At 45.3% G+C, this 21510-nt stretch overlaps 1 protein-coding gene across 1 annotated transcript in view; it reads right to left on the bottom strand.

The window, feature by feature from the left end:
- NSUN4 (NOP2/Sun RNA methyltransferase 4) overlaps positions 1 to 21510 on the bottom strand; it is a 75030-nt gene that overhangs the window by 33953 nt on the left and 19567 nt on the right. Inside the window, exon 2 of the mRNA XM_069735883.1 lies at positions 8441 to 8742. Within this exon, the coding sequence (XP_069591984.1) occupies positions 8441 to 8742 (302 nt within the window). The remainder of the gene's footprint in view (positions 1 to 8440; positions 8743 to 21510) is intronic.

Raw genomic sequence — 21510 nt, 5'->3', positions numbered from 1 at the left:
CCTTTTTTTCTCTGTTATTCCAATATACACAAAGGAAATAAACCTGAGTATAACAAAACATGGGAATTACAATAACTTTCTGTGAGAAAAACTTAATTTTCTGGAACAATTCCAAGGGTGCCAACACGTATGACCATGACTGTATATCGGTAGCAGAGTGAAAGCAGCGCTGACCGGCTGCAGATTGTTGGGAAATGCCGTCACTTGCAGAACAGCACTGGAGGGGAGTACAGGCGATGTTATTTTACTGGGGTAACGGACGGATGGAGACTGTCGAGTGGACGATCTCTATCAGGAATCGCTCTCACAAGCGTATAAGTCGGAAGAGGGCAATTCGAGGAAACCTCACGCTGCCCAATGTTAGTGAGGCCCTGCTCATCTGTAAGCTCTGCTCAGCTCAAATCGCAGCACGCCGCGTACATTGGGCAAGGCACGCCACGGCTATGGGGGGGAACAAAAATAATCGTACGCCACACAATATGTACGCACATCTCAGAGGAAAACTGACATTTCATCAGCCAGGTACTGTGAATTCACAGCTCAAACAATAGATATTCTGTAGATCTGGGCGGGAGACCACCGCCTGCTGCGAATCGCCGCGCTCCCCGGGTGTCAGGACGGCAGCGCAGATTGTGGGAACACTGGTGCCAATAAGGCTACGTTCACATTACCGTTCCTATGTTTAACATGGGGGACGCGTGCGTTTTTTTTGTTGCGTTTTCCGACACGTGCGTAGTTTTCGACGCTAGCGTCGGACGCAAGAAAATGCAACAAGTTGCATTTTTCGTGCGTCCGATTTTCGTCAAAAAACGACGCACGTGTCGCAAAACGCAGCGTTTTTGCGTGCGTTTGCGCGCGTTTTTTGTGCGTCGTGCGTTGCGCCGTTGTTGCGTCGCCGACGCACCGGCGCGCAACGCTAATGTGAACGTAGCCTAACTTGGCCTGTCTGTTGCCTTTATTTCGTCTCCATGTCTCTCAGGTCGCCATTGCTGAGATACTTTGTATTCAGGATTATGTCAGACCTGCCTGAAGAGCCAGGGACAGTGCGGGGGTCTTTCTTCTCCGTGTTTTTATTTATTAACGGCTCCAAATCGGGTGGTCAGACACACAACTCTCCATTACTAATCCCAGTGGGTGATGGCAGCTGCGATTTTCAACCCCACGTCATTTTTTTAAATTATTTAATAGGTTTAATGAGAAACATTATTTATGGCACATGGAAAGGCAATAATGGGGGCAAGTCTATTATATGGGGGGATGTGACATTAAAGGTCTACAGGAAATCATCATCTATCATCTATTCTCAATCATCTATTATCTATCAATCATTTGTCAATCATTTATCACCCATCAATCATTTATCTATTCTATATCATAGATTAGTTGCTAGATTACTCTGTAAATCAGCTGTCAGTTACAGATTATGAGGCCATGTTCACATGTTGCTTTTTTTATGGAAGTTTCCAGCCGTGTTTTACAATCCCAGTGATGTCCAATAACATTGTGCTGTGAACCCTAATCACAACCCTAATCCAAACCCTAATCCCAAACCTAACCCTAATCCCAATACACCCCTAATCACAACCCTAATCTTAATTGTAAAGTGCTGCGGAATATGTTGGCGATCACATCAGAGGACAGAGAATTACATTATTTTTTTTTTTTTTTTTTCGATCGCCGGTAAACGGTTAATTACCGGCGATCGCAAAACAGGGGTCAGTAAAAACTGACCCCAATCATGTTCTTTGGGGTCTCAGCTACCCCCGGCAGCCGAGACCCCAAAGATCCTCCGGGTGCCAGCCATTTTTTGGCCGGAAAAAGATGGTGGCGCCCATCGGGAGCCACGAAGAGCACCGGGGGGAGACAGGTGAGTATCGGGGGGCTATTGGGGACCCCATTTCTCTGTCCTCTGATGTGCGATCACATCGGAGGACAGAGAAATTAAATGGGAAATCGTGTTTTTTGGGGGTTTTTTGCGATCGCCGCTAAACAGTTAATTACCGGCGATCTCAACCCGGGGGTCGGTAACCCCCAAACCCCCCCCGAATCATGTTCTCTGGGGTCTCGGCTACCCCTGGCAACCGTTTCCCCAGAGAAAATCCAACTCTGTGGGGCGCTATTCACTTTTTCCACAGCGCCGTTAATTAACGGCGCTATGGTTTAAGTACCCTTAGCGGCCGCCGTTAAAAGGCGTATCAGCGGTTGCTAAGGGGTTAAACGTTGTGCTTGTTTCTTATTAATCTATTTGTAATCTGCCTGAAGAAGGAGCCGCGGTGCTCTGAAAGCTGCAGACATATTATTTTCCGGTTAGCCAATAAAGGTATCACTCCGAGAATACTTCTGTTATCATTGGGCAGAAAAGTATTCACATCGACAATCCCAGTGAAAGTGATGAGACGTCCGGAATCTCCTGCACACGTTGGATTTTTCCTGACAATTGGAAAACTGCAGCGGTTGATTCTTTCACTCAAAGAAAGCAATGAGCGAGAGCAAACCGCGCAGCAAACAGCGCAGCAAACCGCGCAGCAAACCGCGCAGGAATCAGGGAAATAAAGCAGGAGGTGAAACATGTATTTTGTGATTGAAGTTTCCACCATAATGCCTTGGTGTCCTCGCCTGAGAAGGCGGTTAGGCTATGAGCCCACGTTGCGTTTTTGCCGCATTTTTCCACTGCGCAAATGCTTAAACGCCCTAACGTTTAAAATAAATATACTTTATTATTAAAACCAAGGCAGACTGCCGTGTACAAAAGAAAAACACCACAAAAAAAACCCAACAAAAAAGTGCTCAAAACAACAAAAAATACTAGTGGGGAAAAAATACTAGACAGCCCTAGCTACGGCACCTAGATATGCCCCTGCCTAGCTGCGGAGGTTGGCACCCTAGGGGGGAGCGTTGTGGCGCCCCCGCTCCACGACGACTATCCCTATTGACCCTGATAAATCCTACCGCCGCTAGTGAGCACCTCTACCCACAAGCTAAAGGATCCTCTAGCACTAAACAGAGGATTGCCTATGCTAGGGAAAATCTAGAACCCCAAGAATACAAACATTGTGTGAACACATAGGCGAATATAAATGAGGGAAACAAATAGCACCGCCCTATAGGGGATCATCCATGTAACAGCCTCAGTGACCTAAGTATCACTTTGATAAGTGTCCTAACAAAATGGAGCAAGGGTCACAGACTCGTCTGTATATAGCACATAAATGTATGCAGACCCGGACAATGTACACTTCTGATTAGATACATGTGTCATTAAGTGTAATACAGGACAAGAATGGCCGAGGATCCCCAAATCCAGGGGTGAGAAACTGGTTGCATCATTCCCAAGAAGACTCCTGGCCGTACGAGCTCAAAAGGGGCTTCACCTCAATACTGAGCAAAGGGGCTGAACACTTATGACCATGGGATAGTTCAGGTTTTATTTTTTAATAAATTTGCAAAAATTGCAAAATTTCTGGTTTTTTTCAGTCAGAGTCCACCATACAGTAAGCCACAGAAGTGCGGGGGCTCTGGGCTTTCACAAAACGTCAGTGGAGCCCCCACAGCACCGAACACCCGCAGCGGTGCACATCCGAACACTCCGTCATCCCAGCCAGTGGCAACGCTCCACTCCTGCCTCCTCCCGCAGCGACCCTGGGACCCCGCTTCACCGCAGCCACCACCCCCAGTAACCAATAAGACCTATGGATTGTAAGAAGCTCCACCATTTTATTAAAAACTGGGTTTTTTTTCTCCTATTTTTCTCCCCAAAGTTTGGGTGCGTCTTATAAACCGCAAAATATGGTCCACATTTGTTATCACTGCTTCCGAAACAAACCGACTTATAAAACTGTCCCACTAGTTAATCCTTTCAGTTAACACTGTAAAACAAATTAAAAACGACGGAAAAAACAATACTTTATCATATCGCCACACAAAAAATGGAAAACGCAATAAAAAAGACGAATATAAAATGGTACCGCTGAAAATGTCATCTTGTCCCACAAAAAACACAAGCCGCCATACGGCTCCATCAGCACAATAAAAAGTCACAGCTCTCAGAATAAAGCCATGCAAAAATAATTTATTCTCAAATAGTTTGTGTGAAAGCGTCAAAACATAAAAACCCGATATAAATTGGGCATCGCTGTAATCGTACTGACCCAAGAATAAAGCGGTCTTACCAATTTTACCACATGAGGAACAGTATATAAAAAATAACTATTCCTGAATTGCTGTTTGTTCATTATGCCTACCAAAAATCGGAATATAAAGTGATCAAAATAATGTAATGCTCTGATTATAGCCATCTACATTCAGGGAGGCAAAAGCTACTGCAATAAAAAGGGTCTTTAGTGTGACAGCAACAAACATGAAAACCCGATATAAATCTGGCATCGCTGTAATCGCACCAACCCGAAGAATAAAGTCATCTGATCACGAGGAACGGCGCAAGCACAGAATTAGACTTACCGGTAATTCAGTTTCTAGTAACCCCCCACGACAGCACACCGGGACTGGAAATGCCAAAGAGGTTAAATAACCCTCCCTCATCCTCCCCTCAGTGTTATTATAAAGGACCACAGGAGAAGGGATGCTTCAAATTAGATTTATTCTCTTTAAACGAAAAATTAAGCAAAGGGAGGGATTACCCATGGTGTCGTGGTGGGTTACTATAAACCGGATTACCAGTAAGTCTAATTCGATTTTCTCTAGTACCCCCCACGACAGCACACCGGAGCAGTACCCAAGAGTAATGTTTTAGGGAGGGACTATAGCTTGGAGGACTTTTCTCCCGAAGGCCAAGTCCTCTTCTGACATCAGGTCTAGCCTGTAATGCTTGGACAACATATGGACCAGGGACCAGCTCTGCATATCTGCTCGATGGAAGCACTGGCTTTCTCAGCCCAGGAGACAGATGTTGCTCTGGTAGAGTGAGCTGCAAGTTTCTCTGGCGGTGGAAGACCCTCCACATGATATGCCTGCGAGAATGCGCTCTTGATCCAGGTGGCAATCATGCATCTGGAAGTCTTCTTTCCCCTTATTCTGGCCTCGAAGATGAACACACAGGTTTTGGTCCTTCTTAGTTTTTCCGTCACTTGAAGGTAATGGAATACCGTTTTCCGAGGCCCAAAGTGTGGAACTGTTCTTCTTCCTTATTTTCCGGCTCTTGATAGAATTAGGGAAGAATTATCTCCTGAGACTTGTAAAACGCTGAGCGGATTCAATCGCAGAATAAATCGGTCCTGCAAAATCTTCATGTAGGGTTCGTTGATTGAGAGCTTGTAATTCGCCCACTCTCCTGGCTGTAGTTATTAGTACCAGGCAGGCTGCTTTCCAGGAGAGTCCGTCTACAACTATATATAACAAGGGCCACATTGAGGTCCCAGGAAGGAACTAAATTAGTAGCTCTTGGAAGTATGCGGGATGCTGCTGTCAAACCTTCTAATCCATCGGTGGTCTAGTCAAAATATGAGCTTAGGGCCGTCACCTGGACTTTCAGGGTGCTAGGTCTGAGACGCTTCTCCAGCCCTTCTTGCAGAAAATCCTGGATCTGAGCTGAGTTTGGCTGGTGTGGGTTTGGTCATTCGGGTGCACTCCATGAGGTAAAGGTCTTCTATATCTTCTGCTATATAGAGTTTACTAGCTTTTGGCTTTTCTGTAGTGTTCTACTGGCCCTGTCTTGACAATCCTCTGGTCTTCAGGATTGAAAACTCAGAAGCCAGGCCTTCAGATGTAACGTTTCAGGATCCGGATGAAAGATTGGCCCCTGGTGGAGGCTTCTGACCGGGGTTACCTCTACGTTCTGTTCTGTGCTAGCAAGAGTCCCAAACCAGCTTCTTTTGGGCCAGAAATGCGCTATCAAGACTACCTTCACCTTTTCCATTCTTATCTTTTGTAAAACCCTTGGTAGGATTGGTAATGGAGGGAAGGCATAGGCCAGTCGGAATGTCCATGGGTGGACTAAAGCATCTACACCTAAGCAGGGATCGGCTGGATTTAGTGAATAATATTGATCCACTTTTGCATTCTGTCCACCTGCAAATAGTTCCACCTCTGGATGGCCCCACCTTCTGTTCAGTATCTGAAAGATCTCAGGATCTACACTCCATTCCCCTGGATAGATTTCTGTTCTGCTCAGAAAATCAGTCTGTATGTTTACTGCACCCTTTATGTGCAGAGCGGACAGGTAGAGAAGATGTTCTTCAGACCACGAGAACATGAAGTGCCGTGGGCACGAAACGGCCGTTGTCCTTCCTTGTTCACATCCCTCCCTGCTGTCTTTTTATACATGTCCTAATAAAGTGGTGACTTTTTTACCCAGGTAAGTGCGCTCCATTCCTTTTTCTATGAACATTGTGCGCTGTTTTCTGGACGCAGCACCCTATTGGTTTCAAAGGGAAATTTTATTATGGCAATAGCATAAAAGGTTGAATGCTCTCGGGCCAGCTGATCGCAGCGGTGCGGAGCTGCATCTTCGTTGTTTGCCTGATGTAAAGTAGACATGTGGGAAATGTTACTTATTAACTATTTTGTGCGCTATGACTGATTTAAGGGTACAAAAATTAAAAGTTTGAAAATTGCGACATTTTTGCCAAATTTTCGATATTTTCACAAGTAAATGCAAATCGTATCAAAGAAATGTTACCACCATCATAAAGTACAATCTGTCACCAGAAAAGAATCTCAGGATCACCTGAAGCTCCAGAGTTATTGCCACATAGAGTGACAGAGGTCGGAATAAGAACATTTCACCTGGTCAGGAAGGTGAAAACAGACTGCGGGTTGAAGGGGTTAATTAAATTACTGCTGTGTAAAGTAAACATTGGCCAACCAAGGTGTGAAAGTGAACAATTCCTGACCAACTCAAGGGTCGACCAACGTGTCAGGCTGTGTGCACACGTTGCAGATTTACTGCGGATCCGCAAGTGATTTACAGTACAATGTAAATCAATGGCATAAAAGAAAGCTGCACTAATGGTGCGGAAAATTCTACACAGAAAACGCAGCAGATTGAAAGAAGAAGCATGTCACTTCTTTGTGCGGATATGTAGCGTTTCTGCACCCATTCCATAACAACAATCCGCAGGGGTAAAAAGGCACGAAATCCGCACAAAATCCGCAACAAAAACGCACAAAATCTGAAAGAAAAACAAGCAGATTCTGACCTGTGTTTTCTGCCAGACCTTCACCATCCTGATCTCCTCATTATCCAACATCCCCAAGATACTCTTCGACACCTTTCACTCCCTCCTCAGGCCAAAAGCACAAGCCCCTATCACAGACATTTGTGCTGGTGACCTGGCCTCCCACTTTATAGAGAAAAATAGACAATATCCGTCAGGAAATCCGCTCCCAACCAGTAAGTTCAGTGACTCCCATCCCTCCCCTCATTGCCCCTGGCTCACTCTCCACATTCGATCCCATCACAGAAGAAGAAGTCTCCAGGCTCCTCTCCTCTTCTCGTCCAACTACATGCACTACTGACCCCATTCCCTCACATCTCCTCCAGTCTCTCTCTCCAGTCGTCACAACTCACCTAACTACAATCTTTAATCTCTCCCTCTCCTCTGGCATTTTCCCCTCCTCCTTCAGTCACTATCATTACTCCATTACTAAAGAAACCCACCCTCGACCCATCCTGCACAAACAACTACAGACCGGTCTCCAATCTCCCCTTCATCTCTAAACTCTTGGAGCGCCTGATCTACTCCCGCCTTACCCGTTACCTCTCCACTCACTCCCTCCGCTCTATCTGAAACTCAACCTCTCCAAAACTGAACTTCTTCTGCTCCCACCATCTACTAATCTCCCTAAATCTGACATTTCCCTCTCCGTGGGTGGCACCATAATAACACCCCGGCAGCAGGCGCGCTGTCTGGGTGTTATGTTTGACTCTGATCTCTCCTTCACCTCCCATATACAATCTCTTGCCCGCTCGTGCCACTTACACCTAAAAAACATCTCTAGAATCCGCACTTTTCTCACTATAAAGGAAAAATAAAAACTCCAAGCAAATGTGGCGCTAAGCACCTACGGATTTTTCGAGTGCATCCACTTCCAGTGAAAAATGTTAATAAAAATTAATTTATTTTCTCAAAATAAAAAATATTTAAAATACAGTACAAAAAAACAAAAAAAAAACAAAGGACATAGAATAAGCAGTATACAACTTGTATAGTCCTTGTATGTCTGTTCTTTTGGTTTTTTTGCTACCTGATGAAGGCTGCACTGTAATATTAGCAGCCGAAACGCGTTGTACTGTATTTTAAAAATATTGTACAAATATATTTTATTTTTTGATTTTGAGAAAATGCGTGCGAGGTTGGGGAAATGCCAATGTACTCGTCCTACTTTCCTACGACTTCAGCTTAAAGATACAAATCCTCCGTGACCTAGAAAAGCGGCTGCTGCTGCGACCAGACAGGATGTGGCCCCGGGGCCGGTGCGATACCTGGATGGTGGGAAGCGGCTGATGTCACCGCGAGGGAAGGTGAAGCACGTGAGGTTGGACGGCTGCGACAACTCTGCCCCGGTGGCTCGGACCTCGGCCAGGAAGTCGGTGGCGTTGCGGGAGCGCAGGCCGTGGGTGACGCCATCCACGCTGGAGAACTTATTGATGAGGGCGCCATACTTCTGCTCGGACAGGAGAGCGATCCGCACAGACGGCCAAACGTCACCAAACTGCACGCCGTACGTCACATCGAAGAACTGCAGGGCGAGACGGGGCGACGAGGGGCCAACAAAGCTGGTGGCCTGGAAGAGAGGAGGGCACATATAAAAGGAATAGCTGACAGCACTCACTGACAGCTGACAGCGCTCGATCCAAACCCAGGGAACCTCCTCTCCTCCAATGTAGAAAGACAGCGCTCCAGGCGCGCCATCAATGACTCTAAATCTTAACTGCTTCACATATTTGCTCATTAAGATAATTTATTTCCTTAATTAATCCCCTTTCCATGTGCTGCTGTAATTCTAATCTGATCTGTATATCTGTCCCTATTAGATACCGGAACAATGGCGGTTTGAGAAGTGAGGCGGCGTTTCCCAGGTAACCGTAAGTAGTGGTCATGTGACCCGGCGGTGGGGGCGGCAGAGGCGGTGTCACGCCTGGATGCGACTCCATCCCGATCATGTGATGGGGCGCGTCCATGACGCTGGAGCGCTGACACCGCACTCCACGGCCGGATCCTGGACCTGCGCTCGGTGCTGGAGCCTGATTGGTCAGCGCCGCTATACATGTAAAGTAAGGGGTAATTGGATTGGATAATATTCAGCACTTAAACTATATGAAGGAATCTGGTTGGTTTAATCTGGAAAACGGCGCCACTAACCGGGATTGGTGGAAGCTGTACAGGAAGCGCTGAAGAAGAGACACCAGATTGGCCATTCATTGCCATGGAAACGAGGACGCGCCGTGTAGCCGTACCGGGATTATAAGAGATCGTGCACCCGCACTGTTCTGTGTGGATTGATGTGGCGATCTCCATGGCGATGTTCTGTATATTATATGATCACTCACATGTCTGACGTCTATTCTATAAGACGTAGTTACGTGGCCGCACTGTGTGGATTGATGTGGCGATCTCCATGGCGATGTTCTGTATATTATATGATCTCTCACATGTCTGACGTGTATTCTATAAGACGTAGTTACGTGGCCGCGCTGTGTGGATTGATGTGGCGATCTCCATGGCGATGTTCTGTATATTATATGATCTCTCACATGTCTGACGTCTATTCTATAAGACGTAGTTACGTGGCCGCACTGTGTGTATTGATGTGGCGATCTCCATGGCGATGTTCTGTATATTATATGATCTCTCACATGTCTGACGTCTATTCTATAAGACGTAGTTACGTGGCCGCACTGTGTGGATTGATGTGGCGATCTCCATGGCGATGTTCTGTATATTATATGATCTCTCACATGTCTGACGTCTATTCTATAAGACGTAGTTACGTGGCCGCACTGTGTGGATTGATGTGGCGATCTCCATGGCGATGTTCTGTATATTATATGATCTCTCACATGTCTGACGTCTATTCTATAAGACGTAGTTACGTGGCCGCGCTGTGTGGATTGATGTGGCGATCTCCATGGCGATGTTCTGTATATTATATGATCACTCACATGTCTGACGTCTATTCTATAAGACGTAGTTACGTGGCCGCGCTGTGTGGATTGATGTGGCGATCTCCATGGCAATGTTCTGTATATTATATGATCTCTCACATGTCTGACGTCTATTCTATAAGACGTAGTTACGTGGCCGCGCTGTGTGGATTGATGTGGCGATCTCCATGGCGATGTTCTGTATATTATATGATCTCTCACATGTCTGACGTCTATTCTATAAGACGTAGTTACGTGGCCGCACTGTGAGGATTGATGTGGCGATCTCCATGGCGATGTTCTGTATATTATATGATCTCTCACATGTCTGACGTCTATTCTATAAGACGTAGTTACGTGGCCGCGCTGTGTGGATTGATGTGGCGATCTCCATGGCGATGTTCTGTATATTATATGATCACTCACATGTCTGACGTCTATTCTATAAGACGTAGTTACGTGGCCGCACTGTGTGGATTGATGTGGCGATCTCCATGGCGATGTTCTGTATATTATATGATCTCTCACATGTCTGACGTCTATTCTATAAGACGTAGTTACGTGGCCGCACTGTGTGGATTGATGTGGCGATCTCCATGGCGATGTTCTGTATATTATATGATCTCTCACATGTCTGACGTCTATTCTATAAGACGTAGTTACGTGGCCGCACTGTGTGGATTGATATGGCGATCTCCATGGCGATGTCCTGTATATTATATGATCTCTCACATGTCTGACGTCTATTCTATAAGACGTAGTTACGTGGCCGCGCTGTGTGGATTGATGTGGCGATCTCCATGGCGATGTCCTGTATATTATATGATCTCTCACATGTCTGACGTCTATTCTATAAGACGTAGTTACGTGGCCGCGCTGTGTGGATTGATGTGGCGATCTCCATGGCGATGTTCTGTATATTATATGATCTCTCACATGTCTGACGTCTATTCTATAAGACGTAGTTACGTGGCCGCACTGTGTGGATTGATGTGGCGATCTCCATGGCGATGTTCTGTATATTATATGATCTCTCACATGTCTGACGTGTATTCTATAAGACGTAGTTACGTGGCCGCGCTGTGTGGATTGATGTGGCGATCTCCATGGCGATGTTCTGTATATTATATGATCACTCACATGTCTGACGTCTATTCTATAAGACGTAGTTACGTGGCCGCGCTGTGTGGATTGATGTGGCGATCTCCATGGCGATGTCCTGTATATTATATGATCACTCACATGTCTGACGTCTATTCTATAAGACGTAGTTACGTGGCCGCACTGTGTGGATTGATGTGGCGATCTCCATGGCGATGTTCTGTATATTATATGATCACTCACATGTCTGACGTCTATTCTATAAGACGTAGTTACGTGGCCGCACTGTGTGGATTGATGTGGCGATCTCCATGGCGATGTTCTGTATATTATATGATCTCTCACATGTCTGACGTCTATTCTATAAGACGTAGTTACGTGGCCGCGCTGTGTGGATTGATGTGGCGATCTCCATGGCGATGTTCTGTATATTATATGATCACTCACATGTCTGACGTCTATTCTATAAGACGTAGTGAAGTGGCCGCACTGTGTGGATTGATGTGGCGATCTCCATGGCGATGTTCTGTATATTATATGATCTCTCACATGTCTGACGTCTATTCTATAAGACGTAGTTACGTGGCCGCGCTGTGTGGATTGATGTGGCGATCTCCATGGCGATGTCCTGTATATTATATGATCTCTCACATGTCTGACGTCTATTCTATAAGACGTAGTTACGTGGCCGCGCTGTGTGGATTGATGTGGCGATCTCCATGGCGATGTTCTGTATATTATATGATCTCTCACATGTCTGACGTCTATTCTATAAGACGTAGTTACGTGGCCGCACTGTGTGGATTGATGTGGCGATCTCCATGGCGATGTTCTGTATATTATATGATCTCTCACATGTCTGACGTCTATTCTATAAGACGTAGTTACGTGGCCGCGCTGTGTGGATTGATGTGGCGATCTCCATGGCGATGTTCTGTATATTATATGATCACTCACATGTCTGACGTCTATTCTATAAGACGTAGTGAAGTGGCCGCACTGTGTGGATTGATGTGGCGATCTCCATGGCGATGTTCTGTATATTATATGATCACTCACATGTCTGACGTCTATTCTATAAGACGTAGTGAAGTGGCCGCGCTGTGTGGATTGATGTAGCGATCTCCATGGCGATGTTCTGTATATTATATGATCTCTCACATGTCTGACGTCTATTCTATAAGACGTAGTTACGTGGCCGCGCTGTGTGGATTGATGTGGCGATCTCCATGGCGATGTTCTGTATATTATATGATCTCTCACATGTCTGACGTCTATTCTATAAGACGTAGTTACGTGGCCGCACTGTGTGGATTGATGTGGCGATCTCCATGGCGATGTTCTGTATATTATATGATCTCTCACATGTCTGACGTCTATTCTATAAGACGTAGTTACGTGGCCGCGCTGTGTGGATTGATGTAGCGATCTCCATGGCGATGTTCTGTATATTATATGATCACTCACATGTCTGACGTCTATTCTATAAGACGTAGTTACGTGGCCGCGCTGTGTGGATTGATGTAGCGATCTCCATGGCGATGTTCTGTATATTATATGATCACTCACATGTCTGACGTCTATTCTATAAGACGTAGTTACGTGGCCGCACTGTGTGGATTGATGTGGCGATCTCCATGGCGATGTTCTGTATATTATATGATCACTCACATGTCTGACGTCTATTCTATAAGACGTAGTTACGTGGCCGCGCTGTGTGGATTGATGTGGCGATCTCCATGGCGATGTTCTGTATATTATATGATCTCTCACATGTCTGACGTCTATTCTATAAGACGTAGTTACGTGGCCGCACTGTGTGGATTGATGTGGCGATCTCCATGGCGATGTTCTGTATATTATATGATCTCTCACATGTCTGACGTCTATTCTATAAGACGTAGTTACGTGGCCGCGCTGTGTGGATTGATGTAGCGATCTCCATGGCGATGTTCTGTATATTATATGATCTCTCACATGTCTGACGTCTATTCTATAAGACGTAGTTACGTGGCCGCGCTGTGTGGATTGATGTGGCGATCTCCATGGCGATGTTCTGTATATTATATGATCTCTCACATGTCTGACGTCTATTCTATAAGACGTAGTGAAGTGGCCGCACTGTGTGGATTGATGTGGCGATCTCCATGGCGATGTTCTGTATATTATATGATCTCTCACATGTCTGACGTCTATTCTATAAGACGTAGTTACGTGGCCGCACTGTGTGGATTGATGTGGCGATGTCCATGGCGATGTCCTGTATATTATATGATCACTCACATGTCTGACGTCTATTCTATAAGACGTAGTTACGTGGCCGCACTGTGTGGATTGATGTGGCGATCTCCATGGCGATGTCCTGTATATTATATGATCTCTCACATGTCTGACGTCTATTCTATAAGACGTAGTTACGTGGCCGCGCTGTGTGGATTGATGTGGCGATCTCCATGGCGATGTTCTGTATATTATATGATCACTCACATGTCTGACGTCTATTCTATAAGACGTAGTTACGTGGCCGCGCTGTGTGGATTGATGTGGCGATCTCCATGGCGATGTTCTGTATATTATATGATCTCTCACATGTCTGACGTCTATTCTATAAGACGTAGTTACGTGGCCGCGCTGTGTGGATTGATGTGGCGATCTCCATGGCGATGTTCTGTATATTATATGATCTCTCACATGTCTGACGTCTATTCTATAAGACGTAGTTACGTGGCCGCACTGTGTGGATTGATGTGGCGATCTCCATGGCGATGTTCTGTATATTATATGATCACTCACATGTCTGACGTCTATTCTATAAGACGTAGTTACGTGGCCGCACTGTGTGGATTGATGTGGCGATCTCCATGGCGATGTTCTGTATATTATATGATCTCTCACATGTCTGACGTCTATTCTATAAGACGTAGTTACGTGGCCGCACTGTGTGGATTGATGTGGCGATCTCCATGGCGATGTTCTGTATATTATATGATCACTCACATGTCTGACGTCTATTCTATAAGACGTAGTTACGTGGCCGCACTGTGTGGATTGATATGGCGATGTCCATGGCGATGTCCTGTATATTATATGATCTCTCACATGTCTGACGTCTATTCTATAAGACGTAGTTACGTGGCCGCACTGTGTGGATTGATGTGGCGATCTCCATGGCGATGTTCTGTATATTATATGATCTCTCACATGTCTGACGTCTATTCTATAAGACGTAGTTACGTGGCCGCACTGTGTGGATTGATGTGGCGATCTCCATGGCGATGTTCTGTATATTATATGATCACTCACATGTCTGACGTCTATTCTATAAGACGTAGTTACGTGGCCGCGCTGTGTGGATTGATGTGGCGATCTCCATGGCGATGTCCTGTATATTATATGATCACTCACATGTCTGACGTCTATTCTATAAGACGTAGTTACGTGGCCGCACTGTGTGGATTGATGTGGCGATCTCCATGGCGATGTTCTGTATATTATATGATCACTCACATGTCTGACGTCTATTCTATAAGACGTAGTTACGTGGCCGCGCTGTGTGGATTGATGTGGCGATCTCCATGGCGATGTCCTGTATATTATATGATCACTCACATGTCTGACGTCTATTCTATAAGACGTAGTTACGTGGCCGCGCTGTGTGGATTGATGTGGCGATCTCCATGGCGATGTTCTGTATATTATATGATCACTCACATGTCTGACGTCTATTCTATAAGACGTAGTTACGTGGCCGCGCTGTGTGGATTGATGTGGCGATCTCCATGGCGATGTTCTGTATATTATATGATCTCTCACATGTCTGACGTCTATTCTATAAGACGTAGTTACGTGGCCGCGCTGTGTGGATTGATGTGGCGATCTCCATGGCGATGTTCTGTATATTATATGATCTCTCACATGTCTGACGTCTATTCTATAAGACGTAGTTACGTGGCCGCGCTGTGTGGATTGATGTGGCGATCTCCATGGCGATGTTCTGTATATTATATGATCTCTCACATGTCTGACGTCTATTCTATAAGACGTAGTTACGTGGCCGCACTGTGTGGATTGATGTGGCGATCTCCATGGCGATGTTCTGTATATTATATGATCACTCACATGTCTGACGTCTATTCTATAAGACGTAGTTACGTGGCCGCACTGTGTGGATTGATGTGGCGATCTCCATGGCGATGTTCTGTATATTATATGATCTCTCACATGTCTGACGTCTATTCTATAAGACGTAGTTACGTGGCCGCACTGTGTGGATTGATGTGGCGATCTCCATGGCGATGTTCTGTATATTATATGATCACTCACATGTCTGACGTCTATTCTATAAGACGTAGTTACGTGGCCGCACTGTGTGGATTGATATGGCGATCGTCCATGGCGATGTCCTGTATATTATATGATCTCTCACATGTCTGACGTCTATTCTATAAGACGTAGTTACGTGGCCGCACTGTGTGGATTGATGTGGCGATCTCCATGGCGATGTTCTGTATATTATATGATCTCTCACATGTCTGACGTCTATTCTATAAGACGTAGTTACGTGGCCGCACTGTGTGGATTGATGTGGCGATCTCCATGGCGATGTTCTGTATATTATATGATCACTCACATGTCTGACGTCTATTCTATAAGACGTAGTTACGTGGCCGCGCTGTGTGGATTGATGTGGCGATCTCCATGGCGATGTCCTGTATATTATATGATCACTCACATGTCTGACGTCTATTCTATAAGACGTAGTTACGTGGCCGCGCTGTGTGGATTGATGTGGCGATCTCCATGGCGATGTTCTGTATATTATATGATCACTCACATGTCTGACGTCTATTCTATAAGACGTAGTTACGTGGCCGCACTGTGTGGATTGATGTGGCGATCTCCATGGCGATGTTCTGTATATTATATGATCACTCACATGTCTGACGTCTATTCCTATAAGACGTAGTTACGTGGCCGCGCTGTGTGGATTGATGTGGCGATCTCCATGGCGATGTTCTGTATATTATATGATCACTCACATGTCTGACGTCTATTCTATAAGACGTAGTTACGTGGCCGCGCTGTGTGGATTGATGTGGCGATCTCCATGGCGATGTTCTGTATATTATATGATCACTCACATGTCTGACGTCTATTCTATAAGACGTAGTTACGTGGCCGCGCTGTGTGGATTGATGTGGCGATCTCCATGGCGATGTTCTGTATATTATATGATCTCTCACATGTCTGACGTCTATTCTATAAGACGTAGTTACGTGGCCGCGCTGTGTGGATTGATGTGGCGATCTCCATGGCGATGTTCTGTATATTATATGATCACTCACATGTCTGACGTCTATTCTATAAGACGTAGTTACGTGGCCGCACTGTGTGGATTGATGTGGCGATCTCCATGGCGATGTCCTGTATATTATATGATCACTCACATGTCTGACGTCTATTCTATAAGACGTAGTTACGTGGCCGCACTGTGTGGATTGATGTGGCGATCTCCATGGCGATGTCCTGTATATTATATGATCTCTCACATGTCTGACGTCTATTCTATAAGACGTAGTTACGTGGCCGCGCTGTGTGGATTGATGTGGCGATCTCCATGGCGATGTTCTGTATATTATATGATCTCTCACATGTCTGACGTCTATTCTATAAGACGTAGTTACGTGGCCGCACTGTGTGGATTGATGTGGCGATCTCCATGGCGATGTTCTGTATATTATATGATCACTCACATGTCTGACGTCTATTCTATAAGACGTAGTTACGTGGCCGCACTGTGTGGATTGATGTGGCGATCTCCATGGCGATGTTCTGTATATTATATGATCTCTCACATGTCTGACGTCTATTCTATAAGACGTAGTTACGTGGCCGCACTGTGTGGATTGATGTGGCGATCTCCATGGCGATGTTCTGTATATTATATGATCTCTCACATGTCTGACGTCTATTCTATAAGACGTAGTTACGTGGCCGCACTGTGTGGATTGATGTGGCGATCTCCATGGCGATGTTCTGTATATTATATGATCACTCACATGTCTGACGTCTATTCTATAAGACGTAGTTACGTGGCCGCGCTGTGTGGATTGATGTGGCGATCTCCATGGCGATGTTCTGTATATTATATGATCACTCACATGTCTGACGTCTATTCTATAAGACGTAGTTACGTGGCCGCACTGTGTGGATTGATGTGGCGATCTCCATGGCGATGTTCTGTATATTATATGATCTCTCACATGTCTGACGTCTATTCTATAAGACGTAGTTACGTGGCCGCACTGTGTGGATTGATGTGGCGATCTCCATGGCGATGTTCTGTATATTATATGATCTCTCACATGTCTGACGTCTATTCTATAAGACGTAGTTACGTGGCCGCGCTGTGTGGATTGATGTGGCGATCTCCATGGCGATGTTCTGTATATTATATGATCACTCACATGTCTGACGTCTATTCTATAAGACGTAGTTACGTGGCCGCACTGTGTGGATTGATGTGGCGATCTCCATGGCGATGTTCTGTATATTATATGATCTCTCACATGTCTGACGTCTATTCTATAAGACGTAGTTACGTGGCCGCGCTGTGTGGATTGATGTGGCGATCTCCATGGCGATGTTCTGTATATTATATGATCTCTCACATGTCTGACGTCTATTCTATAAGACGTAGTTACGTGGCCGCGCTGTGTGGATTGATGTGGCGATCTCCATGGCGATGTTCTGTATATTATATGATCTCTCACATGTCTGACGTCTATTCTATAAGACGTAGTTACGTGGCCGCACTGTGTGGATTGATGTGGCGATCTCCATGGCGATGTTCTGTATATTATATGATCTCTCACATGTCTGACGTCTATTCTATAAGACGTAGTTACGTGGCCGCACTGTGTGGATTGATGTGGCGATCTCCATGGCGATGTTCTGTATATTATATGATCTCTCACATGTCTGACGTCTATTCTATAAGACGTAGTTACGTGGCCGCGCTGTGTGGATTGATGTGGCGATCTCCATGGCGATGTTCTGTATATTATATGATCACTCACATGTCTGACGTCTATTCTATAAGACGTAGTTACGTGGCCGCACTGTGTGGATTGATGTGGCGATCTCCATGGCGATGTTCTGTATATTATATGATCACTCACATGTCTGACGTCTATTCTATAAGACGTAGTTACGTGGCCGCACTGTGTGGATTGATGTGGCGATCTCCATGGCGATGTTCTGTATATTATATGATCACTCACATGTCTGACGTCTATTCTATAAGACGTAGTTACGTGGCCGCAGCTGTGTGGATTGATGTGGCGATCTCCATGGCGATGTTCTGTATATTATATGATCTCTCACATGTCTGACGTCTATTCTATAAGACGTAGTTACGTGGCCGCACTGTGTGGATTGATGTGGCGATCTCCATGGCGATGTTCTGTATATTATATGATCTCTCACATGTCTGACGTCTATTCTATAAGACGTAGTTACGTGGCCGCACTGTGTGGATTGATGTGGCGATCTCCATGGCGATGTTCTGTATATTATATGATCTCTCACATGTCTGACGTCTATTCTATAAGACGTAGTTACGTGGCCGCGCTGTGTGGATTGATGTGGCGATCTCCATGGCGATGTTCTGTATATTATATGATCTCTCACATGTCTGACGTCTATTCTATAAGACGTAGTTACGTGGCCGCACTGTGTGGATTGATGTGGCGATCTCCATGGCGATGTTCTGTATATTATATGATCTCTCACATGTCTGACGTCTATTCTATAAGACGTAGTTACGTGGCCGCACTGTGTGGATTGATGTGGCGATCTCCATGGCGATGTTCTGTATATTATATGATCTCTCACATGTCTGACGTCTATTCTATAAGACGTAGTTACGTGGCCGCGCTGTGTGGATTGATGTGGCGATCTCCATGGCGATGTTCTGTATATTATATGATCTCTCACATGTCTGACGTCTATTCTATAAGACGTAGTTACGTGGCCGCGCTGTGTGGATTGATGTGGCGATCTCCATGGCGATGTTCTGTATATTATATGATCTCTCACATGTCTGACGTCTATTCTATAAGACGTAGTTACGTGGCCGCACTGTGTGGATTGATGTGGCGATGTCCATGGCGATGTCCTGTATATTATATGATCTCTCACATGTCTGACGTCTATTCTATAAGACGTAGTTACGTGGCCGCACTGTGTGGATTGATGTGGCGATCTCCATGGCGATGTCTGTATATTATATGATCTCTCACATGTCTGACGTCTATTCTATAAGACGTAGTTACGTGGCCGCGCTGTGTGGATTGATGTGGCGATCTCCATGGCGATGTTCTGTATATTATATGATCTCTCACATGTCTGACGTCTATTCTATAAGACGTAGTTACGTGGCCGCACTGTGTGGATTGATGTGGCGATCTCCATGGCGATGTTCTGTATATTATATGATCACTCACATGTCTGACGTCTATTCTATAAGACGTAGTTACGTGGCCGCACTGTGTGGATTGATGTGGCGATCTCCATGGCGATGTTCTGTATATTATATGATCTCTCACATGTCTGACGTCTATTCTATAAGACGTAGTTACGTGGCCGCACTGTGTGGATTGATGTGGCGATCTCCATGGCGATGTTCTGTATATTATATGATCTCTCACATGTCTGACGTCTATTCTATAAGACGTAGTTACGTGGCCGCACTGTGTGGATTGATGTGGCGATCTCCATGGCGATGTCCTGTATATTATATGATCACTCACATGTCTGACGTCTATTCTATAAGACGTAGTTACGTGGCCGCACTGTGTGGATTGATGTGGCGATCTCCATGGCGATGTTCTGTTATATTATATGATCTCTCACATGTCTGACGTCTATTCTATAAGACGTAGTTACGTGGCCGCACTGTGTGGATTGATGTGGCGATCTCCATGGCGATGTTCTGTATATTATATGATCTCTCACATGTCTGACGTCTATTCTATAAGACGTAGTTACGTGGCCGCGCTGTGTGGATTGATGTGGCGATCTCCATGGCGATGTTCTGTATATTATATGATCACTCACATGTCTGACGTCTATTCTATAAGACGTAGTTACGTGGCCGCAGCTGTGTGGATTGATGTGGCGATCTCCATGGCGATGTTCTGTATATTATATGATCACTCACATGTCTGACGTCTATTCTATAAGACGTAGTTACGTGGCCGCACTGTGTGGATTGATGTGGCGATCTCCATGGCGATGTTCTGTATATTATATGATCACTCACATGTCTGACGTCTATTCTATAAGACGTAGTTACGTGGCCGCGCTGTGTGGATTGATGTGGCGATCTCCATGGCGATGTTCTGTATATTATATGATCTCTCACATGTCTGACGTCTATTCTATAAGACGTAGTTACGTGGCCGCGCTGTGTGGATTGATGTGGCGATCTCCATGGCGATGTTCTGTATATTATATGATCACTCACATGTCTGACGTCTATTCTATAAGACGTAGTTACGTGGCCGCGCTGTGTGGATTGATGTGGCGATCTCCATGGCGATGTTCTGTATATTATATGATCACTCACATGTCTGACGTCTATTCTATAAGACGTAGTTACGTGGCCGCGCTGTGTGGATTGATGTGGCGATCTCCATGGCGATGTTCTGTATATTATATGATCACTCACATGTCTGACGTCTATTCTATAAGACGTAGTTACGTGGCCGCACTGTGTGGATTGATGTGGCGATCTCCATGGCGATGTTCTGTATATTATATGATCTCTCACATGTCTGACGTCTATTCTATAAGACGTAGTTACGTGGCCGCGCTGTGTGGATTGATGTGGCGATCTCCATGGCGATGTTCTGTATATTATATGATCTCTCACATGTCTGACGTCTATTCTATAAGACGTAGTTACGTGGCCGCGCTGTGTGGATTGATGTGGCGATCTCCATGGCGATGTTCTGTATATTATATGATCTCTCACATGTCTGACGTCTATTCTATAAGACGTAGTTACGTGGCCGCACTGTGTGGATTGATGTGGCGATCTCCATGGCGATGTTCTGTATATTATATGATCACTCACATGTCTGACGTCTATTCTATAAGACGTAGTTACGTGGCCGCACTGTGTGGATTGATGTGGCGATCTCCATGGCGATGTTCTGTATATTATATGATCTCTCACATGTCTGACGTCTATTCTATAAGACGTAGTTACGTGGCCGCACTGTGTGGATTGATGTGGCGAT

Source organism: Ranitomeya imitator, chromosome 8 (assembly GCF_032444005.1).
Source record: "Ranitomeya imitator isolate aRanImi1 chromosome 8, aRanImi1.pri, whole genome shotgun sequence".
Classification (NCBI taxonomy): Eukaryota; Metazoa; Chordata; class Amphibia; order Anura; family Dendrobatidae; genus Ranitomeya; species Ranitomeya imitator.
The sequence above is the reverse complement of the archived record's forward strand: the minus strand, read 5'-3'. Positions and strand labels throughout refer to the sequence as shown.